Source organism: Euphorbia lathyris, chromosome 6 (assembly GCF_963576675.1).
Source record: "Euphorbia lathyris chromosome 6, ddEupLath1.1, whole genome shotgun sequence".
NCBI lineage: Eukaryota > Viridiplantae > Streptophyta > Magnoliopsida > Malpighiales > Euphorbiaceae > Euphorbia > Euphorbia lathyris.
Window position 1 is genome coordinate 75,259,765 of NC_088915.1, and position 25,865 is coordinate 75,285,629.

The 25,865-nt window shown below is 33.1% G+C and overlaps 2 protein-coding genes across 2 annotated transcripts; both read left to right on the top strand.

Moving 5' to 3' along the window:
• The first annotated feature begins 5,821 nt into the window (after positions 1-5,821).
• Positions 5,822-8,201, top strand: LOC136232678 (uncharacterized WD repeat-containing protein C3H5.08c-like). The gene is made up of 8 exons (XM_066022006.1): positions 5,822-6,134; positions 6,205-6,570; positions 6,658-6,747; positions 6,849-7,006; positions 7,106-7,157; positions 7,244-7,320; positions 7,405-7,498; positions 7,813-8,201. Exons 1-8 carry the CDS (start codon positions 5,822-5,824, stop codon positions 8,199-8,201), a joined length of 1,539 nt encoding a protein of 512 aa, XP_065878078.1.
• A 7,232-nt stretch (positions 8,202-15,433) lies between these two features.
• LOC136233764 (uncharacterized WD repeat-containing protein C3H5.08c-like) lies at positions 15,434-18,456 on the top strand. Its single transcript, XM_066023456.1, has 9 exons — positions 15,434-15,659; positions 15,905-16,668; positions 16,757-16,847; positions 16,979-16,985; positions 17,197-17,326; positions 17,401-17,452; positions 17,539-17,615; positions 17,711-17,804; positions 18,068-18,456. Exons 1-9 carry the CDS (start codon positions 15,434-15,436, stop codon positions 18,454-18,456), a joined length of 1,830 nt encoding a protein of 609 aa, XP_065879528.1.
• Positions 18,457-25,865: the final 7,409 nt, after the last annotated feature.

Here is a 25,865-nt window from a genome sequence, read left to right on the forward strand (position 1 = left end):
TCAATATGTATTTATGGGTTAGGCTATGCTTACTTTGTTTTTAACAAAGTAAGCTTTAACCATTGGATGATGATAAACTTTGACAAAGTAAGCTCATCCAATGGTTGAAAAAACAAAGTAAAGCTTACTTTGTCAAAAATAAAGTAAGCGTAGAACTTTTATTTTTTTATAATTAAAAATTATGTATATATTTTTAGGTGAGTTTATATGGGTGAGTTTGAAATTTGATTTTTAAGCCCGAGCTTAACCTAATCCGAGCTCGTCTAAATTAACAGTGGATTTGGTTGGGCTTGGACTAAGCATTTTTACATGAAAACCCAGTAGGTCCGGCCCGAGCCCGACCCAACGACAAGTCTATTCAAACTTAGACCTACAATGAAAATCTAACTGGTTCTCAATTTGACTGGTCGAACCAACTAGTCCAATCAAGTTCTAATAACATTGAAAAAGAATAAACAGAAAAATATATTAAAAAATAAACAAAAAATAAATAGTAAAGGAAATCTGCGGGAATTTCCATGGGACATATCAAAGATGAGAATAGAGATTTATGTGGGGGCGGAAATTAAGGGTGTTCATCGGTCGGTTCGATCTGAAAATCGAACCGAACCGAAATAACAAAAAACTAGATAGTCTTAAAAAGAAAAACCGAACCTAACCAAATAATAATAAATAACCGAACTGAACCGACCAAATTATTTTGGTTGGTTTGGTTCGGTTATTTGGTTTGCTTATATTAAAAAAATTCATTAACAATTATTTTTATATAAGGTTAACATTACATCATTAATGATGTTGTTGGGTATTTACTTATATATACAACAATTTTTATTTTTATTTTTCTTTTTGGATTGAAAGGAAAAAAAGAATAGAAAGAAAAAAACATACAAATTTTATATAGAAATGAAATCAATCTTTAATTCCAAATATGAATTAGTGTATAATTGTACTAAATTGGTAGACAAGCATTAAATAGATCAATAATATAATCAGTTACATGCAATCCAAAAACTATCATGCTTAACAAAAATTCTAATAATATAATTCTAAATCAAATATAACTTAGAACAATAAATGACATACACTAATTATATAATAAATCTAATTTCTAATTATATTTACTTTATTTCGGTCTGTTTGGTTAATTCAGTAATTTTGATTTGAAAACTGAACCGTCTGAAATTACCGAAATATTATAAAAATAAAACCGAAACCGATCCATTATGGGGGGTAGTATGGGATCCGTAGTAGGTGAGAAAATTACTCGTTTGATCGAGTATGCTACCAATCAATTTTTACCTCTTATTTTAGTGTGTGCTTCCGGAGGAGCACGAATGCAAGAAGGAAGTTTGAGCTTGATGCAAATGGCTAAAATAGCTTCTGCTTTATATGATTATCAATCGAATAAAAAGTTATTTTATGTATCAATCCTTACGTCTCCTACAACAGGTGGGGTGACAGCTAGTTTTGGGATGTTGGGGGATATTATTATTGCTGAACCTAACGCCTATATTGCATTTGCAGGTAAAAGAGTAATTGAACACAGAACCGAAAAAACCAAAATTCATCGGTTCGGTCGGTTATTTCGATCCGGTTCGGTTTTTGAACACCCCTAATGGAAATACCTATCCCAATTCTCGCCCTATCCCTGACTGTGGGACAAAATATCAATTTACACCTAGTGGGGGTGCTTATTGGGACAAGAATTCTCCACCCTTTTGCAACTCTAGTTTAGGTTTTTCAAAAAAATATCATTTTTCCAATATACAGTACATTACCTTTAAATTATTCGAAATGACGTAATTTTGATTTTCCACAAATAAATTAATCTAAATTTAGAATATGAAAATTTTATTTTAACATTGTGTCAAATTTTTTTATAAAAACATACCAGTATGTTAATTTTTTTTTTTTTTTTTTGTAGAAAGACAAAAAAAAAAATAGAAATTTATACAAATTTAGAGTAGAACGGTACAAAATTTATAAAGAAAATAAAACTGTATACAAAGGAGAAAAACATAAAAGGCATTTTTATTTAGATAAATCGAAGATCGTAAAAAGCATTAGATGTTAGTCGGGTGAATAGGTTTCCCGAGGATCTATCAGGGATTAGTCATCATAATAACATCGTTACAATTACAAAAGGCTTTTTGTAACGAATCTTTTCACGTGATTATTACAATTATAAGGCATTTATAAACGGCCTCTCAAAGGGCACTAAATCACATCCATCTATATTTTATATATAATAATGGAAGGAGAAAGAAATAAGGAGAAGTGTTTTAGATGTCTTTTTGATGAGTTGCCAACGTAGTAAAAAATTAAAATAAAAAAAAAGATTTAATTGAGGGTTAATTATAAATAACTACCCTATGGTTTGGCCGATTTACGATGTGGTACCTATGGTATTTGTTTTTTGCAAACATAACCCTATGGTTGTAAAATTGTACATGTTTTTTTTTACTTTGCCAAATTTGGCCGATAACAACATAAAAATGAAAATTTTCAAGAATTAAACTTGTTTGACATCATATTTACTATGGAACCATATTCTTAATTTTTCAAAATCATCATTTTTGGAGCTTTCTCTCTCTAAATATTATATTTCTCTCTCATAAAAAATAACATCTAAATGACCTCAAACCTAAAACGTTGAAGAATTAAAATTGCTTAAAATATCATTTAACTCTTGAAAATTTTCATTTTGAAGTCGTTATCGATCAAATTCTGACAAAGTGAACTCAACTGTAAAATTTTGTAAACCACAAGGTTGCGTTTGAAAAAAAAAATACCACAGGTACCACATCGCAAATCGGCCAAACCACATGGTAGTTATTTATAATTAACCCTTTAATTAATTAAAAAATAAAATATTTATATTTATAATATATTAAACAATTATTAGCTCATTAATTAAAGTAATAAAAGAAGACTGTTGTTATTCCCAGCCCCATTTTCATACACTTATCCTAGGGAAATGATGAAACTGCCCTTATTGTTTTGGCCTTTGCAAAAAGTATTTTTTTTCTCTCTACAGAATGCGGACGTGTGGCTATCATGCCTCATCACGTGGTGAGACGTGATAAATATAAATCTGTTATTTTTTAATTAATTAAATTTTTTTAATTTTATTTTTTTACTACGTTGACAACTCATTAAAAATGCCTCTAAAACACTTCTCATCATTTCTCTCTGCTTCCGCTTCTTATTTTTTTTATCACATTTTTATTTTGTTGAGAGATAAATTTAATTAAATAAAAATAACAATAGATTAAAATTATAACCTATGCTAAAAATATAAAAATTAAATTACCCCAAACAAAATGATGTCAAACTACGAAAATCATCATTTTTAATATATTTTATGGACTAAAATTTATAAATTACGAGTCTATGATATATTTTTTTAGGGTTAGAATTTATGTATTGGAGTCTAAAATTTACAAATGAGAGTATAAAGGCATACTTATTTTGTGAAATATAAAAAATTATGACATATTTAGAATTAAGTTTTATGATATGATGTAATCGTAATTTTTATACCCAATGTGATTTTTATATAATAGTCCTATTATCAAAATATGGAAAGCCATTATAAAAAAAAAAAAAATGGAAAGCCCACCATTAAAAAGTATAACACATTCATTAGAGAAAGTGTCATGGACAGAAGGGGGTTTAGGGGACTTGAGCATCACCTACTAGTACTAGAAAATGCTAAAAATTGTATAGAAATTGTGGGGATTTTTAATTTTTTTTATGTAAAAACACATAAAATATGAATTTAGTACCCATAAATAAATTATAAGAGAAAGTGAACCCTGAATCTGTCACTTTAATGCATATATTATCCTTAATTTGAATAAAATATATACACCACAACCAATTTATTCTCACATTTTTTTTAGCTTACTTTGAGTATGGACTTACTATTTTATTTGTTGTTTTACACATAATATTTAGGGTTGATAGTGACTAGGGGTGGCAATGGGGAGGGGATTATCCGAAAACCGCGGGTATTCGAACCGCAAAAATTGGGGATGAGGACGAAGAAATTTTTTTCATCGAAATCTAAATGGGGATGGAGATTGCTCTATCCGTCCCGTGGGGATCCCCGTCCCGTTACGTGTAAATTTCCGTGGGGATCCCCGAAAAATTCTCGTGAAGATCCCCGAATAAAATTATTAATTTTAATTTCTAACCATTATTTTTATATCAATGTATCATATTGAATTATATATATAGGGCAATATAACCAGCAATTGCTGCTGGTTACATTATCTGTAACCAGTTTGCTGGTTACTCTGTAATGTAACAAGTACAATATTATATGTTTTTGGTTATTTTTAGAAAATATTATAATATATAAAAATAAATATTATTAATTTATTAAGTATGAGGATTCTCCGAAATCGTATCGGGAGGGGATGGGGATGGGAATGAAAAAGTCCCCAAATCATTTAATAGTGATTCCCCAAAACCATCCCGTAAACATTTGAAGACGAAGTGGTAATATACCCGCCCCCGCCCCCGCCCCCGCACCCGCACCGTTGCCACCCCTAATAGTAACACATTCAAATACAAATTGTGTCCAACATTAATATTCAAATATAAACTTACATTTATAAATAATTAACAAATGGTACTCTATTTGGTACTCTTAATTAGTCGTTTCATAATTTTACATTTATTATTTTGTCATTTGTATAAAAAAAAATTGGGATAAGCTGCAAATTATCCATAACGTTTACAGTTAGGAGCAACTTTATCCTTAACATTGACAGTCAAGAGTAATTACAAGTTGGATCAATTTAAAAAATAATTCATCAAATTGTCTTATCGGTCATGAATCTTGTCACTACACTTCACATGTGTGTCATTTTATCGCTCGTTAGTAACAGATCACAAACATATGATTAAACATGAAAAGATTTTAATTATTTTTTTAAAAAATAATATATTTTGTACAAGTTTTTTTAAATATTTTACCGAATTTAAAAATATCAATCTATAATTCTATTATTAAATCACAAAAATATTTAATCTTTTTTTTAGAATCAACTAACGTGTAATTGGTGCAGAATAAGGAACAAAATATGTATGTTTTATAATAATGTCTAAAATTGACCTAACTTGCCAATGTTAGAGGTAAAATTGCTCTTGGCTCCCAATGTTATGGTAAAATTGCATTATTTTAGACATTAAAAGTAAAATTGCTCATGCATGCAAACGTTAGAGGTATTTTTGCACCGTATCTCTAAAAAAAATTACATGAAAACCAATTTAGTTTAGATATGTTAAAGTGCGAATAAATGTGAATAGTTGATAGAGACTACATGTAAATAGTCAATAAATGTAAATTTATTAACTTGTTAGTATTTTACCTTTTCTATTATTGAGAAATCTTATTTAAATATTTACTATTTAGGAATAGGGAAAAACATAACTTAATTTATAGGGATTTAAAATATATGTGAATTAATAAGGAAAATAATAAGAAAGTTCCCAATTTACAGTAAATTAGGATAATCAATTCGAAATTAGCTCAATTTATAGTCTATATTTCCACTATGTGGATTTTTTTTTTAAGGAAAGACATAATTTATTATAGGGATTTAAAATAGATGTGAACTAATAAGAAAAACAATGAGAAATTTCCTAATTTACTATTAGGAAAATCAATCAAAATTAGCTCAATTTACGGTCTATATTTCCACTATTTTTTTTTGAAAGTATATTTCCACTATTATAAATACAAGAAAACACTATTATTTATTATATTCTCTCTTTGTTGTGGACTTACAATTTTTTAAATTTGTAAGACATGATGAGTTCTTACATGCTAGATGGTGATTTGTTCTTTGATTGTGTTGAATGCTTTGATTCGGAGTTTGAAATTGGGTTGAGTGAGCCTCAAAGTGTGAAGGAGAGACGAGAAAGTTTTCTATCTGAAATGGGTTTGACTAAGAGTGATGAGAGTACTGGATTGGACAAGATTTTTGAGTGTGATGTGGTTATATCAAACAGTGAAGAGGGGAATTTGGTATGCTATGATGCACAACTTGAAGAGAGACCAATTGTAGATTCTCAATCTGGAGCATCTAAAACTTTAAATGAAGGAAAGCACAAAATCAAGAGTTGGTGCAAGTTTTTTTTTACTTAAGAAGACGCATCACCCATCTGTGGTATCAAAGTCAGAACTTGGAGCAATGCAGGTGAAACAGAAGAAGAAGATGTGTAAGGAATTTACAGGTGTGTATATGAGACAAGAGCTTAAGGCTCACAGAGGCGCTATCTCGAGTGTGAAGTTCAGTCCAGATGGAGAGTACTTGGCAACCGGTGGTGAAGATGGGGTTGTACGTATATGGCATGTTACATCAGTAAATGCCCCTCATGAGTCATTTCCTTTAGAAGGAAATTTGAAAGAAGGCAAGCTGAGCTTTTGGAGAAAAAAGAATATGCATGCATCAATTATCATTCCTGAGAAGATTTTTCAGATTGAAGACCTGCCAATACATGAATTTCGTGGTCATGGCAGTGACATTCTGGACTTAGCATGGTCCAATTCCAATGTGAGTTGTTCCTTCTAAATATCTATATATCTCTACATGATTCTATAGCAATTGATTTGTAACTGATATTGAAAAATCATTTTGCAATGTCTTCTTTCTGCTTCTAAAGATAAAACTGTCCGTCTGTGGCAAGTTGGATGCAAGCATTGTATAAATGTTTTCCAGCATAGGGATTATGGTAAATATGATAACCAACCACTTTCCTTTTTCACTGCTAATATTCTTTGATCTTATTGCAAAGTAAGCAATTTTTATGTGTGTTTTCTCTAAATGCAACAGTGACATGTATTCAATTCAATCCAATTGATGAAAACTATTTCATTAGTGGGTCTATTGATGGAAAAGTACGAATTTGGGGAGTGAATGAGAAGAGAGTTGTTGATTGGGTTGATGCAAGAGATGTAACAACTGCTGTATGTTACAAGCCAGATGGGAAGGTATGGTATTCTTTGTTTTTTTTGTCACACCCAACCCAACCCAACCCAACCCAACCTTAACTTATGTACTAACAATAATCTATTTTTGAATGAAAACAGGGCTTTGTTGTTGGTTCAATTATAGGTACTTGCCGCTTCTACAAAGCATCCGGTACATATATAATTCCATTTGTGTTTTCACTCAAGACTCTCGTTTTAAAATAATATGTAAAATTGGACTGACTAGTGCCCTTTCAGAAAATGAGATGGAGCTTGAAGCAGAGATTTGTGTTGGTAGGAAAAAATCTTTAGACAAGGGAATCACGGGCATACAGGTTGAAACTTGAGACTCTTATTAATGAAGAAAATATGAGCTTAGTTTTGTTCATAATTCATTAACATTTGTGTCATTTGTGCAGTTTTCCTGTGATATACCCGGAAGAGTTATGATCACTTCTAAAGATTCAAGACTTCGAATATTCGATGGATTTGATGTTGTGCAGAAATTTAAAGGTAAATTATTACATTTACATATAGGTAGATAGATGTAATAAAAAGCACAAATGATAATATCCATTGCCAAGTAACTAATCAATGCAGCCATAAGCCAAGTTTCTTAGGCAAATAAAACCCTAACATGGGGTAGTTCCAATTTCATTAACAACTAAATAAAATAGGGAGAATAAGTAAGACAATTTGATAATGCTGATTGCAATTAAAATCTTAAGGATTTGGGGATTTCGAAATTCCTTTCGTCTATCTCTGCTTTTCTGGATATTATATAATTTAGTGTCTTGGAGTTTTGATACATACCTCCATTGATGCAGGTCTAACCAAGTCTGGGAGTCAAAGGTCAGCTTGCTTTACTTCAACAGGGAGACATATAGCATCAGTTGGTGAAGACTCTCATGTTTATCTCTGGGATTACGATCCATCATCTAAACATGGAAAAAAATCAGTTAGATCTTGCGAGCATTTTTTCTTTGAAGGCATATCTGCTGCAATACCTTGGTCTGGTAGAATGCAAATGGAGGACAGTTCATGTGCATCCCCAAGGAGACTTGGGAATTGTTTCCCATTCAGAGGAAGAAGCTCTGCAACATCGCCCAAACATGCTTCTCTACCAGATTCTTGGGGGCTTGTCATTGTTACAGCAGGATTTGATGGAACTATCAGAACTTTCCATAATTACGGCTTACCTTTACCCGGAAAATAGTACTATTGGAAGATTCAATCTACAATGGATGTGGCTCCTCCACTTCTTGTTTGGTATTTTTGGTAGGCTTCTTCATCTTTTTATTGATTTTTCTTGATTTTCCGTCTTTAATGGGTTTCAATCTTGTTTTTAGGAAATGCTACTGCTCTGGCTCCTACATTTTTCTCTTTTCTCTACAACTCAATTTCTTTCTGGTTTCTTGATTTGTTGTAAAAATCATATGACCAGTTTTCAGGTATCCCATATGTCATGACTTTGCTCAACTGTCTCCTCTCTGCCTGCCTGGTATGTCCTTCTGTGGTTATCAATGCTAATCCGGTTTTTGTTCTGCCACAAGGAGAAAACATTGTTCGGGAACTGCAATCATACAATGATTATCAATGATGAAGCTTTGAAAGTGTTTCATACAATGAGAGTGAACAGAATGGATGATTTGGGACTATCTACATACAGGCTTGTAATCAATTGGATGTGTAAAAAGGGGAAAATCGCGCAAGCAAAGATGGTGTTCGACGAAATGCGCGAGAGAAAAATCGAAGCAGATAACCTAACTTTGGGGCGTCTTCTATACGGACTTCTATCAAGAGGGAGAGTCAATGAATCATATAGAGTAATGGAAGGGATTGAGAATCCAGATATAAGTGTATACCATGGTTTGATTAAAGGACTATTGAAATTGAGAGGATGTGAATTTGGTGAAGAGAGGGAGAAAAGAAAGAGACCTAATCGTGAATTTTGATACAATATTTGTTGGTGGTTTGGTCAAGGCTGGGAGATCATTAGATGCAAGCAAGTATGGTTATGTTTTTGCATTATTTTTCAACTGAGGAAGATCATTAGGAGCAGAAGGTGTTGAGGTGGATAGATTTGATTATAATAAGTTTTTGCATTATTTTTCAACTGAGGAAGGTGTGGTTATGTTTGAAGAGATTGGGAAGAAATTGAGAGAGGCAGGAATGGTTGATTTGGCTGATATATTACAGAGGTTTGGGGAGAAAATGGCTACTAGGGAGAAGCGGAGAAATAGAGCAGCTCACCCATAAAATTCAAATATCCGGCAGGGCCGAACTCGATCCCCAATTCCGGGAAGAAAAATAACAATAATTATATTTGCTGATGTAACTTTCCGACACCGAATATGTACATTCCGGCGGTAATTCTGTTATTTCCAGAATCTGCAAATCAGATACAGGATTGGGTCCCTTATTCTTAATCCCTTATTCTTCGGGGTGGAGCCTGTAGGAGAACAACTTGCAGAATATAACACACATCAAGTTCACCAATATCAGAATTTTTCTTGTACAGAAAACGAGCATTCTGTGATTATCAATGCTAATCCAGTTTTTGTCCTGCCACGAGGTTACAACGTTGTTCGGGAACCGGAATCCTACAGTCATATCCCGGGTAATTCAATTTTCAAGAATGGTGCCGATGTGATTCAAGTCGAGTGTATTCAAGATAGGGCTTTTTCTTCTACAGAACCCGAACCCGAACCCTTCGGGGTCGAGCCTGTTGAACAACTTGTAGAATGCAACACACATCAAGTTCACGAATATCAGAATTTTTATCCTACAAAAAACGAGCTCTATGTGGTCGAGCCTGTAGGAGCACAAACAATGTGCGCCATTGATGAATGAGGGAAAATTCGAATACCATGTCGGATATGATAGACAAATTGCATATCAAGTTCAGGAATATCAGAATTTTGATGTTTGATTAGATAACTTTAATTATGATTTTATGCCTAAATAATAAGATTAAGAATATTTGAGACTAGTTATTGGGATTTTGTTTAACATTAATGTTTATAATTTTTATTTTGAATTCATCCATGGATTCAGAAATTGTTTATCTTGTTTGTGATTGTGTTATGGTATGCATTCATTGATAACTATAGTTGTTTAGGCTTCGATTTCCGCTGTCACTGTATAGATAAAATCATAGGTAATGACTTTGAAATTAGTTTAATGAGTGATTAATGTGTTAATAATATTAAAGGGATAAGATAAAAGAATGAAAAATGTCCCTAAAGTTGACTGAAATAATGTCCAAAATAATGCAGTTTTATTCTACATATGGTATCAACTGAAATCAGCAATTACAAGTAGAGGCTATGAAACAAGTTCAATTAGCAATTACTTGTTGAGTTTTGAAGGGATTTTTCTCATTAGGGATTTTTATCAAACATATGGTGATCATGCAAAGACTTTATGAATATCTACCAAATTTCACACATACAGCTACCCAATTCAGTGAATTCAAACACAAACATACGCAAGACAATCATCAATTTCTCATGAATTTCAAAACCTAGACTAGAGTTGCATACTTTCAAACCTGAAATTGAAAATTGATGCATTTTGGATAAGAGAACGAGGATAAACTTACTTGGTTTGGGTGGAGAAGAGATTGATAGATTGAACAAGTGAATTTAAAGAGTGATTACAATATTCGATGCTTCATACTTGCAAAAGGGAGTCAAGGATTGGTCTAAGGGGCTGACGACCGGATTCATATGGTGCAGGTGCCAGAGGTGGCTCAGACGGCAGCTGCAGTTCAAAGATTTCGGAAAGCAATGGAATTGGAAGAATGGGAAGCTGAGGAGAGAAGAGGCCGGCTTTGTGCATCAGTACAAAACCCAATATAGAAATTAGTAAAATAATTCACACCCATATTGAATCAAATAACATATAAAACGGAAATAACATCGAAACCGAAATATTTAGTTCGGTTTGAAACCATATTTCTTTATTAAATTTACCTCAACAAAAAAAATGAAATACTTTCAAACTATATTTATATTAACTTATTATCCACAACTAATTACCACAACTCCAAAGGTTGAGTTCCATCCCACCGCTCTGAATTTCGTGGCTGAAACCCAACTCTTGATCACTAAATTCAACAAGGAGCAACTACAGAACGACCATGCTTGTAAGTTTGTTTTGATGGCGGTTATAAAGGGGATGATGAGTCAGATAAGCCGTTAAATCTATCAAAGCGGATCCTTTAAAAAGTAACTGGTGGAGAAGCTGAGTAAATGCCTATCTACATGCCTGCCTGATGGAGTTGCTAACGCCATGTTAAAAATGAACTTCGTATCGTGAATGGGCCACACGGTACTGCCTACTTCGACATCAATTTTGGTCTACTCACACCCGCGACTTGGGTTATGAAACTAAATCCGTTAACAAACAAAGGACCAGCAAATCTAGTGATGCCTTTGTAAAACCCTTTGTCAAGATAAGGGCGAGACAGTATCTTGGTGAGCTTGAACCATTGATGGTAAATAGGGGAAGAAGTGTCGAGATTTAAAGCATTCGGTGATGTATAGAGAATTTTTCAAGATCGAGGATGGGCCGCCTTAATGGACTAGAAGAATGCTCCAGTTTTGGAATTGCTCTAGGAAGCGTTTCTATCATAATACATGACAAGAAAGGTGGAAGAGATACACATTCGGTCGCTAATGAGATGGGCTGAGGTACCATATGCATAGCTAATTGCCACAACTCTAAGGGTTGAGATCCATCAACCCGGTCTTATCACATGGCTGAAACCGAGCTCTTGATCACTAAGTTCAATAAGGAGCAGCCACAGAAGGACCATGCTTGTAGATTTGTCTCGGAGGGAGGTTATAAAGGGGATGATGAGCCAGATAAGACGCTAAATCTATCAAAATGGATCCTTTAAAAAGTAACTAGTGGAGAAGATGAGGAAATGCCTCTAGTCGCAGGTATCTATCCTGGGTACTCCCTACTTTGACATCAAGCGTGGTCATACTCACACTTGCAACTTGGGTTATGAAGCTAAATCCTCTAATAAATAAAGGACCAGCAATCTAGTGATGCCTTTGTAAAACCCTTTGTCAGGACAAGGACAAGAAAATACCTTGGTGAGCCTGAAGCATTGATGGTAAATGGGGAAGAAGTGTTTGGATTTGAAATATTCGATGATGTAGCAAATTTTGTCAAGAGTGAGGATGAGCCCGCCTTAATGGACTGGACCCCCTCAAATAAGTTGACGTGCCACGAATAGCTATGGACGAACTAGTCTCCGATTCTAAATTAATATTTACAATTGTAAATTCGGTAACCGAGATTGCCATTAAGAATATGTCCACACCAAAAGATGAATGGATTAGCTCGGTAAGAGTCGACTCAATAATACCTCAGAAAGAAAAGATTATAACATATGTTGAAGACCGAATCATGGTCACCATGAGGTCCATAATAAAAGAGAATGCACTCGCCGTACATCTCACGAAAAGCAATATCGTAAGGACTGGAGTTTGATAATGTAGTTTTTGCCAAACTTAATGAATAAAATCATATTTTACTTACTTGTGCGATGTTTATGCTATTGTAGTTGCATCTGATCCTCCAAGTTGCATATTCAGCAAACATAACAATCCATTACATGAAATTAATCTGGGTACAAATGAACAACCTATGTTAGTTTCTATTTCAAGTGAATTTAATTCTGATGAAAGAATAGAGATCATAAAAACATTTAAGAAACATGTAGATGCCTTTGTGTGGTCTTATGACGACATGCCTAGAGTAGATCAAGAGAATACCGAGCACAAGATTCCGACTGATCATAGTTTCAAGCCAGTCAAGTATAAATTGCGAAGATTGTGTCTAGAGTGGCACAGTTAATCAAGGATGAGGACTTCAGTCAGCTAGATGCTAAATTCTTAAAAATCTTCTAATATCCGAAATGACTTTTTGTTTATGTAAATAAACCTTTTTTTACCTTTCCTAAATATATATATACATAAATTTTTTGGATACTTTCAATAAAGAAAAAATAAGATTCGAAGATTTATTATCTTTATTGTTATCCTAACATTTAAATTCCATTTACACAATCTGCTGGTCAAATCAGCTAGTGAAATCCGCAAACAAAAAGGTAACCCGCTAATGTAATCAGCTATCAGCTAATTGCCAAGTACTCAGTTATAAGCTAACAACTAACAACTAATTGACAGCTAGGGTCAGCTAGCTAACAGCTAATTGTCAAACGGACGCTAATGTAATCAGCTATAGCTAACAGCTAAGTGATCAGCTTTAAGCTAAAAGCTAACAACTAATTGGGTAAGCTAATGTAATCAGCTATCAGCTAACAGCTAATTGCCAAACAGTACGTTATCTGATTTAATAAAGCAATTCCCTAGTGTTTAGTAATTCAGTTTCAGCTATATGTTCAAATTGGAAACATGTTATTCAAATTAAGCAGTAGAAACTAAATATTAATACGAAAATTCAGCGGTTTCTTTCCACAATTGATAATACCTTGGAATTAAACTGCATTTGCCAAACTTCCGATGGAGGTAGTGACCAGTGTTGGTGTGGTCGAGGACAAGCTCATCGGACCTCCAAAGTGAGAAGGAGAGCGGGTCTTGATTTGAGGCCTGCCAGTTTCATTGATTTGAGTATTGAAGAAAATAAGCCAGAAATGAACTGAAATGGGGCTTGTATTTTGTTTTGTTAATTTAATGGGAGAAAGAGAAATTGTTGTAATTATTCAGGGATGGTAGTGAAAAATAGAATTCATAAAAAGAAATTGATTAAAAAATATTTAAGATATTCTAAGATAAAGTATATAAAACATCCACAAACCCTTTTTTTGGTTAAGGTGCCAAAATAACCCCCAACGTTTTAGGTCATGAGCAATTTTACCCATAACGTCTAAAATGGTGTAATTTTATCCCTAATGTTTGTAGCCGAGAGCAATTTTACGCCCAACGTTGATAAATTGGATCAATTTCAGACACTATTATAAAATACAGTCATTTATTTATTTATTTTGCACTAATTGCATATCAATTTGTTCTAAAAAAATGATATAATGTTTTTTTGTAATTTAATAATAAATTTCGAGATTAATATTTATAAATTCGGTGAATTTTTTGAATTTTTTTGTCTAATTCGTACAAAAGACAGTATATTTTTAATATTTTTTTCTTATTTTTTTCAGATCCCAACATATGTTTGTGATTTGTTACTGGTAAAATAACGTGTGTGAAGTGTAGATGACAAGATTCATGACCGAAAAGACAATTTGATGAAATATTTCTCAAATTGACCCAATTTATCAACGTTAGGGGTAAAATTGCTCTTGGCTTCCAACAGTAGGGGTAAAATTGCACCATTTTAGATGTTAGGGGTAAAATTGTTCTTGACCCAAAACGTTAAGGGTATTTTTGCACCCTAACCCTTTTTTTGTTTGAAGAGTATGGTTGTCTAGTGGCGAATACATGATTTTTTGGTTGGGGAGCGATTTTATACGTGCGTTCGGGATTTTCTTTTTTTTTTTTTGCTAAATCGTACTTACATAATTTTATATATATATGTTATAATTTGACTGGTTAAGAACCAATTTTAAGTATTAATGTACAATTTCTCAAAATTAATCTAGATTTCGTTTAATAGTCCTAACATGTAAAAAAATTGGACTTAGGAAAGGCTGAACATGTAAAAAAAAATTTAGAAATTAGGATCTATAGAGGCCTAACAGGCCCCAAAAATTAGAAATTTGGATTTAGAGAAGCCTAACAGGCCTAAAAAAATTAGAAATTTGGATTTAGGGAGTACCTAATAAGTCCAAAATATTGAAATTTTGAATTTTGGACAAGCCTAACACGTAATGTGATATATTTAATTTTTTTTAATTTTTAGTTTTAAAATTTAAAAATTTAATTTAGAAATTAAGTTGCTTGAGTAGGGGTGTTTTCAAAAACCGAACCGGACCGAAATAACCGATCAAACCGGTGAATTTTGGTTTTTTTGGTTTGATTTTTGGTCTATTAGGTTCAGTTTTGGTTTTATTTTTTATAATATTTCGGTAATTTCGATCGGTTCGGTTTTTAAATCAAAATTTCCGAATTAACCGAACAGTCTAAAATAAATTAAATATAATTAGAAATTACATTTATTATATAATTAGTGTATGTCACTTATTGTTCTAAGTTATATTTGATTTAAAATTATATTATTAGAATCTTTGTTAAGCATGATAGTTTTTGGCTTCTATAACTGCTGTTTGGTACATTTGGTACATCAGGATTATGGCTATTTTTGAAAATGATCTCCCTTCAATCCAATTCCTTCATAATCGGCTTCACTTTTACATTCAGAAACCAAAATGAATTGTCAATTTACCGATCTATGCTCGGCCTCCGTCGGACCCTATCATTGTTCGTTGGTGTCCGCCGCTGTCGGGTTGGATAAATGTTAATATCGACGGCGCGGCGGACGGTGCGCTTGGTATCGTGGGAGCTGGTGGGATTTTTAGACATTCCCGAGGTTTTGTTATTGGCTGCTATGCTATTAACCTCGCTAGTTCTTATGCGCATATTGTCAGCCATAATTTTCGCAGTAGAATCTGCTTGGGAGCAGGGGTGGCACAATCTTTGGATTGAATCGGATTCTGCATATGCGGTTGAGATGCTAAACAGTAAGTCTACCATGACTCCCTGAAAAAATTTATAGGGATTTAAAATAAATGTGAACTAATAAGGAAATCCCTAATTTATAGAAATTTACTATAAATTAGGATAATCAATCGAAATTAGCTCAATTTACAAGTCTATATTTCCATTTTTTTTAAAAGTATATTTCTACTATTATAAATACAAGAAAACGCTATTATTTATTCTCTTCTCTCTTTGTTGTGGACTTACAATTTTTTAAATTTCTAAGGCATGATGAACTCTTACATGCTAGATGGTGATTTATTCTTTGATTGTGTCGAATGCTTTGAATCGGAGTTTGAAATTTGGTTGAGTGAGCCTCAAAGTGTGGAGGAGAGACAAGAAAGTTTTCTATCTGAAATGGGTTTGGCTGATCAGTTGCCATGTAAGAGTGATCAAATTACTGGATTGGACAAGATTTCTGATTGTGATGAGATTGAATCAAACGTTGAAGAGGGGAATTTGGTCTGCTACGATGCAGAGCTTGAAGAGAGACCAATTCTAGATTCTCAATCTGAAGCATCTAAAACTTTGAATGAAGGAAAGCACATAATCAAGAGTTGGTGCAAGTTTTTTTTACCTAAAAGGAAGCATGATCCATCTGTGGTATCAAAGTCAGAACTTGGAGCAATGAAGGTGAAACAGAAGAAGAAGATGTGTAAGGAATTTACAGGTGTGTATATGAGACAAGAGCTTAAGGCTCACAGAGGCGCTATCTCGAGTGTGAAGTTCAGTCCAGATGGAGAGTACTTGGCAACCGGTGGTGAAGATGGGGTTGTACGGATATGGCATGTTACATCAGTAGATGCCCCTCATGAGTCGTTTCCTTTAGAAGGAAATTTGAAAGAAGGCAAGCTGAGCTTTTGGAGAAAAAAGAATAGGCGTGCATCAGTTATGATTCCTGAAAAGATTTTTCAGATTGAAGAGTCGCCAATACATGAATTTCGTGGTCATGACAGTGACATTCTGGACTTAGCATGGTCCAATTCCAATGTGAGTTGTTCCTTTCTAAATATCTATATATCTCTACATGATTCTATAGCAATTGATTTGTAACTGATATTGGAAAATCCTCTTGTAGTGTCTTCTTTCTGCTTCTAAGGATAAAACGGTCCGTCTGTGGCAAGTTGGATACACTCATTGTATACATGTTTTCCAGCATAAGGATTATGGTAAATATGATAACCAACCACTTTCCTTTTTCACAGCTACTCCCTCCATTCTCAAATAAGTGTCGTTTTAGATAATTGTTTTTGTTTTTTTTTTAAGTGTCGTTTTTGTTTTTCAATAAAATTTAGTATAGTTTTTTGGTCTAAGCATTTAAATTTTGTCTGAATTTATGTGTTTTTAAAGCTTTCAAAGTTTCTTCTCCAATCATTATAGGAGAGAGAATTTTTATTTAGTTAATCCATGTAAATTTATTAATTTAAGTGCATATTAATTGTGTTTCTTAATATGTGTGAAAAGTCTAAAAGTAAGCAATTTTTTATGTATCATTTCTTTGAATGCAACCGTGACAAGCATTCAATTCAATCCAAGTGATGAAAACTATTTCATTAGTGGGTCTATTGATGGAAAAGTACGAATTTGGGGAGTGACTGAGGAGAGAGTTGTTGATTGGGTTGATGCAAGAGATGTAACAATAATCTATGCTTCTTTGTCACACCCAACCCAACTCAACCTTAACTTATGTACTAACAATAATCTATTTTTGAATGAAAACAGGGCTTTGTTGTAGGTTCAATTATAGGTACTTGCCGCTTCTACAAAGCATCCGGTACATATATAGTTCCATTTGTGTTTTCACTTAAGACTCTCATTTTAAAATAATATGTAAAATTGGACTGACTTGTGCCCTTTTAGGAAATGAGATGGAGCTTGAAGCAGAGATTTGTGTTGGTAGGAAAAAATCTTTAGGCAAGGGAATCACGGGTATACAGGTTGAAACTTGAGACTTGAGACTCTTATTAATGAAGAAAATATGAGCTTAGTTTTGTTCATAATTCATTAACATTAATTTGTGTCATTGGTGCAGTTTTCCAGTGATATACCCGGAAGAGTTATGATCACTTCTAAAGATTCGAGACTTCGAATATTCGATGGATTTGATGTTATGCAGAAATTTAAAGGTAAATTATTACATTTACATATATAGGTAGAGATAGATCTAATAAAAAGCACAAATGATAATATCCATTGCCAAGTAACTAATCAATGCAGCCATAAGCCAAGTTTCTTAGGCAAACCCAACCCTAACATGGGGTAATTCCAATTTCATTAACAACTAAATAAAATAGGGAGAATAAGTAAGACAATTTGATAATGCTGATTGCAATTAAAATCTTAAGGATTTAGTGTCTTGGAGTTTTGATACATACCTCCATTGATGCAGGTCTAACCAAGTCTGGGAGTCAAAGGTCAGCTTACTTTACTTCAACAGGAAGACATATAGCATCAGTTGGTGAAGACTGCCGTGTTTATCTCTGGGATTACGATCCATCATCTAAACACGGAAAAAAATCAGTTAGATCTTGCGAGCATTTTTTCTTTGAAGGCATATCTGCTGCAATACCTTGGTCTGGTAGAATGCAAATGGAGGACAGTTCATGTGCATCCCCAAGGAGACTTGGGAATTGTTTCTCATTCAGAGGAAGAAGCTCTGCAACATCGCCTAAACATGCTTCTCTACCAGATTCTTGGGGGCTTGTCATTGTTACAGCAGGATTCGATGGAACTATCAGAACTTTCCATAATTACGGCTTGCCTTTAGCCGGAAAATAGTACTATTGGATGAAACTCTCTCCTTCTTTCCTCTGTTTTCAAGATTCAATCTTCAATGGATGTGGCTCACTTCTTGTTTGGTATTTTTGGATGTGGCTCACATCTTTTTATTGATTTTTCTTGATTTTAGGAAATGCTACTGTTCCTGTTTCTGGCTCCTACATTTCTCTTTTCTCTACATTTCTGCTCTGTAAAAATCAACTGGCCAGTTTTCAAGTATCCCATATGTCATGACTTTGCTCAACTGTCTCCTCTCTGCCTGCCTGGTATGTTCTTCTTCTTCTTCTTTTTTCACTTTCTTTTCCGTGGTCTCTCATGAATTGATTTGATCTTGAATTAATGGTATGCAGGTATGGTTTCACACGACTTTGTTCAAAATGGGCTGGTTCATTTGTTTGCAACTTGTGGCTGTATGAACTCTGCCAGCAAATTGTTTGATGCGAGTTCTAATCAAGATGCGATAACATGGACTGCTTTGATACATGGGTATTTGGAGTCTAGGCAAGTGTTAATTGCACGTGAACGGTTGGATGAAATGCCTGAGAAGAATGCAGTTTCTTGGAGTGCGATGATAACTGGATATGTAAAAGTTGGATTGTTTAAAGAAGCTCTTGAGCTTTTCAATTCCATGATCACTTCTGGGTTTCTGCCAAATAATGCTAGCATAATTGGTGCACTCACAGCTTGTGCTTTTCTTGGAAGTTTGGATGAAGGAAGGCGGATACATGCTTGTGCTTATATCAACAGAAAAAAGATGGAAGTGGATAGTATCCTAGGACATGGATAGAGAGGGCTTGTTCTATATTTGATGAATTAACAGATAGAGATGTTTATGTTTACAGTTGTTTGATATCAGGTTTAGCAAATCATGGACAGAGTTCAAGTGCAGTTCAATTGTTTGAGAGGATGGAAGAGGGAGGAGTTGTACCTAACCAAGTTACATTCATAAGCGGATCCCTTAAAAAGTAAAGGGTACTGCCTACTTTGACATCAAGCTTGGTCTACTCAAACCCGCGACTTGGGTAATGAAACTAAATCCGCTAACAAACAAAGGACCAGCAAATCTGGTGATGCCTTTGTAAAACCCTTTGTCAAGACAGGGGCAAGACAGTACCTTGGTGAGCTTGAACCATTGATGGTAAATGGGGGAAGAAGTGTCGAGATTTAAAGCATTCGGTGATAGAAATTGACTCCCTATGCACAACTAATTTCCATGACTCCAAAGTTTGAGATCCATCCCACCGCCCTGAATCTCATGGTCGAAACCCATCTCTTGATCACTATAAGTTCAACAAGGAGCAACTAGAGAAGGACCATGCTTGTAGGTTTGTCTCGAAGGGAGGTTATAAAGGGGATGGTGAGTCGGATAAGCCGCTAAATCTATCAAAGCGGATCCTTCAAAAAGTAACTAGTGGAGAAGATGAGGAAATGCCTCTAGTGGCGGGTATCTATCATGGGTACTCCCTACTTTGACATCAAGCCTGGTCATACTCACACTCGCAGCTTGGGTTATGAAGCTAAATCCACTAACCTATAAAGGACCAGCAATCTAGTGGTGCCTTTGTAAAATCCTTTGTCAGGACAAGGACAAGAAAATACCTTGGTGAGCCTGAAGCATTGATGGTAAACGGGGAAGAAGTGTTGGGATTTGAAATATTTGGTGATGTAGCGAATTTTATCAAGAGCGAGGACGAGCCTGCCTTAATGGACTGGACCCCCTCAAATAAGTTGACGTGCCACGAATAGCTATGGACGAACTAGTCTCCGATTCTAAATTAATATTTACAATTGTAAATTCGGTAACCGAGATTGCCATTAAGAATATGTCCACACCAAAAGATGAATGGATTAGCTCGGTAAGAGTCGACTCAATAATAGCTCAGATAGAAAAAATTATAACAGATGTTGAAGACCGAATCATGGTCACCATGAGGTCCATAATAAAAGAGAATGCACTCACCATATATCTCATGAAAGCAATATCGTAAGGACTGGAGTTTGATAATGTAGTTTTTGCCAAACTTAATGAATAAAATCATATTTTACTTACTTGTACGATGTTTATGCTATTGTAGTTGCATCTGATCATCCAAGTTGCATATTCAGCAAACATAACAATCCATTACATGAAATTAATCTGGGTACAAATGAACAACCTATGTTAGTTTCTATTTCAAGTGAATTTAATTCTGATGAAAGAATATAGATCATAAAAACATTTAAGAAACATGTAGATGCCTTTGTGTGGTCTTATGACGACATGCCTAGAGTAGATCAAGAGAATGCCGAGCACAAGATTCTGACTGATCATAGTTTCAAGCCAGTCAAGTATAAATTGAGAAGATTGTGTCTAGAGTGGCACAGTTAATCAAGGATGAGGACTTCAGTCAGCTAGATGCTAAATTCTTAAAAATCTTCGAATATCCGAAATGACTTTTTGTTTATGTAAATAAACCTTTTTTTACCTTTTCTAAACATATATATACATAAATTTTTTGGATACTTTCAATGAAGAAAAAATAAGATTGGAAGATTTATTATCTTTATTGTTATCCTAACATTTTAATTCCATTTACACAATCTGCTGGTCAAATCAGCTAGTCAAATCCGCGTAACCCGCTAATGTAATGAGCTATCAGCTAACAGCTAATTGCCAAGTAATCAGCTAACAACTAATTGACAGCTAGGGTTAGCTAACGCTAATTGCCAAATAGAGTCCGCTAATGTAATCAGCTATAAGCTAACAGCTAAGTAATAAGCTATAAGCTAAAAGCTAATTGGGTAAGCTAATGTAGTCCGCTATCAGCTATCAGCTATCAGCTATCGGCTATCGGCTATCGGCTAATTGCCAAACAGGACCGGTATTTGATTTAATAAAGCAATTCCTCAGTGTTTAGTAATTCAGTTTCAACAATATGTTCAAATTGGAAACATGTTATTCAAATTAAGCAGTAGAAACTAAATATTAATACGAAAATTCAGCGGTTTCTTTCCACAATTGATAATACCTTGGAATTAAACTGCATTTGCCAAACTTCCGATGGAGGTAGTGACCAGCGTTGGTGTGGTTGAGGACAAGCTCATCGGACCTCCAAAGTGAGAAGGAGAGCGTGTCTTGATTTGATGAGGCCTGCTAGTTTCATTGATTTGAGTATTGAAGAAAATAAGCCAGAAATGAACTGAATTGGGGCTTGTATTTTGTTTTGTTAATTTAATGGGAGAAAGAGAAATTGTTGTAATTATTCAGGGATGGTAGTGAAAAATAGAATTCATAAAAAGAAATGGATTAAAAAATATTTAAGATATTCTAAGATAAAGTATATAAAACATCCATAAACTTGTTTTTTTTTTTGAAGAGTATGACGAATACATGATTATTCAATTGGGGACCAATTTTATACATATGTTCGGAAATTTTTTTTTTTTTTGCTAAATCGAACTTGCTTAATTTTTATATATATATATGTGTTATAATTTGAATGGTCAATAACTAATTTTAAGCATTAATGTACAATTTCTCAAAATTAATCTAAATTTCGTTTAAAAAAAATTGGATTTAAGTAGGGAGGACTGAACATGTAAAAAAATTTAAAAAAAATTGATTTCAGATGGCCTACCAAGCAAAAAGGAAGTCTAAGAGGCTAAAAAAATTTAAAATTTAGATTTATAGAGATCTAACAGTCTAAAAAAATTAGAAATTTAGATTTAGAAAGGTCCAACAAGCAAAAAAAAAAATTAGAAATTTGGATTTATATAGGCCTAACAAGCCTAAAAAAAATTAGAAATTTAGATTTAGGGGTACCTAATAGGTCCAAAATATTGAAATTTTGAATTTTGGACAAGCCTAACACATAATGTGATATATTTAAATTTTTTAGTTTTAAAATTTTAAAATTTAATTTAGAAATTAAGTTGTTTGAGTCTCAAATATAAGAAATTAATTTTTTTTAAATAGAAAAGACATAATAAAAATGAGTTCAAAAGTGTTATGAAAATAAATTAATTAATTAATAATGGTAACATAGTTTTATAATTATTAAAAAATAAAATTTAAATAAATAAACACTTTCTAAAATAAATTGAAGTTGATGGGAATTGAACCTAGAACCTTTTAAAAAGAAGCAAATGTTTTTAATCATCTCATCTATCTTTAAACAATGAAATATTACTACATAGAGTATATATAGACTAATATTAGGAGAGACCGAAACTACTTGTGATTATAGTGGTTCCGGTAGCCGGAAGAGCCCGGGCCACCCCTTGTCTCCGCCCCTGTTTATCCCATTATGATGTGTACTCTACCAATTATTCCCGGTAAATAATGGAAACATCAGATGAGGACTCTTATTATTCTTTAGAAACAAATGTATGTCCCGACAAAACGAAACCATGCATAATACTAAAACGATCGAACCTTATAGTTCCAAACAAACTTTTTAACTACTAGACTAATATACGACTTATGATATTTATCAATAATTAATAAATATATTATAATATTTATAACTTAAATTAATAAGGTTTTTAAACTTTATATATTTATATAAAGGCAAATGATATATACAACCCTAAGGGTTGTATATAAGCATTAATTCTCCATATGTTTTCAATAAAATAAAATCAAAATCTTAATTCTAAAACATTTATTTGCATTGGAAATATAATTATTTTACTAGTTTTTATGAGTATTTAATAAAGTATTAATAAATTTTATTATAAAATTATTTTAAAAAACAAAATTAACACTAATAATACTAATTAGTGGGTTCTTATTTACAGCTCTTAGGGCTGTAAATATCAGGACCCTTATATAAAATAAAATTTAAAAATATAGTAAAATATATATTCTACTATTTTATTATAATTACATGCAACTAATATTCATAATAATAACTATTTAGTTTAAGAAATATATATTTTATATTTTTAAATTGTTATGTACACTGAATTAGATTATATTTTTAATTTATAAATTTGATATTTTTAAAAATTATTAGTTGATATTAAAGAAATACTTTTATTAGTATACTTTTTGTAATAATGTTAATATTTTATTTTCTAAAAAAATAAAATATTTTACTATATTATAAAGTTAAATATGAATAAAAATATATTATATTTTATAGGATTTTATGAATTTCAGGTTCAACACGGTTGAACCTTTAACTCTTGATCCTTTGTTTCTTTCAGTTTTATGGTCGGTCCGATTTTGATAACTATGATTATAGGCGAAAAAGTTTCATCTTCTACGAAGAAAAATAAAATACCACCATAATACACAAATTGCATTTTCAAGATTATTAGGACATGTGGTAATGTGGTAAGAAAAAGTTTTATCCTTAATACGGAATTATAAACCACCATAGTATGGTAGCATCAAGCGTAAACAAAAACAAAAAGTTAAATTCAACCCCAAAATGATGTGCACAAAACTAATGATTAAATTTGACTTTTTTCAATAGTAATTTAGCTCAAACTTGACATTCAAATTAATATTCCATCAAACTAATATACAAATTTCTACATTCATTCCAAGCAATTATAAATATTATTTCCTTTTTCTACCAAAACAAACAAAACCTTGTGAGCATACAATTTTGAACTTTGAATCTAGGAACATTCTTTTTGTTTTATCACAAATTGGGACTTGGAAGGATATTGTTTGTTTCTTCAACATAGTGTATGACAAAATAGTAGAAAATAATAACAAAAAAGATGTTGGCAAAAATACTTTCTAGATAAAATCCAAAAAAAAAATTGCACTATTTTTAAAAATATTTAGGACCACCTTTAGATGTTGTCCTTAATCTAATTAATCCCCTAAACCAATTTTAATCCCCAACGGCTAAAAAAAGGTTTGCTATTCACCGTCCTCAAATTACTTATTGACGTCCTTTTTTGGACATTTTCGTCATTTTCATTCAAAAATTTAATATTCTCTCTCAAGGCAAGGTTTGGATTTCTGAAAAATGGACCCGAGAACTCCGGAAATGGACAATTTCGAAGACGAAGTAATGAATCGATCCTACAACTACTGAAATTTGACGAATTGAACCCAAAATCAAATTTTTTTCTATGATTTTTACAAAACAGGTGGCGCATACTGCCCGGCCCATGGGCGGGCAGTATGAGCTACCCGTAAGGGCCGAATGGGTAGTTCATACTGCCCGCCCATGGCCGAGTAGTATCGACCACCCGTTTTTTCCATAGGCAAAACAGGTGATGAACCCGTACCCGTTTTACCCATAGGATAAACGGGTTATGCACCCGTTTTGTCCATAGGCAAAACGGGTCCTATACCTGTTTTTCCATTTGCATTAATTGAAATAAAAACGGGTAAAATAAAAATTTAGGATCCTCCTGTTTTCGCATAATGGTGCTACTATAGTTCCTATTTGGACTAATTGAAATAAAAAAAATTAACAATAAAAAATTAAATGCACGATTCAATACCACAATATAGTATTTTTTCTATCCAATCAGTAATTTGTCTAAATTAAATTTACGTTCATAGATAAATAAATAAATAAAAAATTAATTGCACGCTTGAATACCACGGTATAGTATTTTTTTTCTATTTCGGATCCGCCTACGAACGTACCGACATTTAAATTTTAATAAAAAAAAATCAAATTCAAGCAAAAGGGCATGGACGGGTGATTCACACCACGAGACCCAGACCGAAACGGGTGAACCATCCGTTTTCCCCTGGGCCCGAACGGGTAGTTCATCCGTTTGGCCATAGGGCCGACATGGGTGAACTACCCATTTAACACATATTCAACGAGTTCCGTCTCCGAATTTGGAAACTGAACTCGAGTTTTCGATTTGATTTTAAAAAACAATTCTTAGTCGAAGAATCATTGATCTTTTTTCTTGATTGATGGAATGTTTTATTAAGGGTTTTGCTATTCATCGCTCCTATTTTCCTTACCGTCGCCTCCTGTTTGACATTTTTGCCCTTTTCATTTTTCATTCAAAAAAGTGAAATTCTCTCAACCACGAAGAACAAAACGAAGAAAAATCATGCCTCCAAAACAAGGAAAAATAATTGAATATCTAAGTTTCGTATTTACCAATAATCTGAAATTTAACGAATTTAACTTAAAACGGATTTTTTTTTTCCGTTGAATTTGCACTAAACGGGTAGCCCATACGGTCTGGTCCATGGACCGATAGCATGAACTACCCTATTTCACCTAGGCAAAACGGGTGGGCTACCCGTTTTGCCTAGGCAAAATAGGGTAGCCTACCCGTTTTGCCTAGGTGAAAACGGGTAGGCTACCCGTTTTCCTTTAGGGAAAATAGATTTATTTATTTAAATTATAATAAATATTAATTATAGATAAATTACGTATTAACGCGTGCAATACATAATTTACGTATTTTTTATTTCCAATCAATAATTT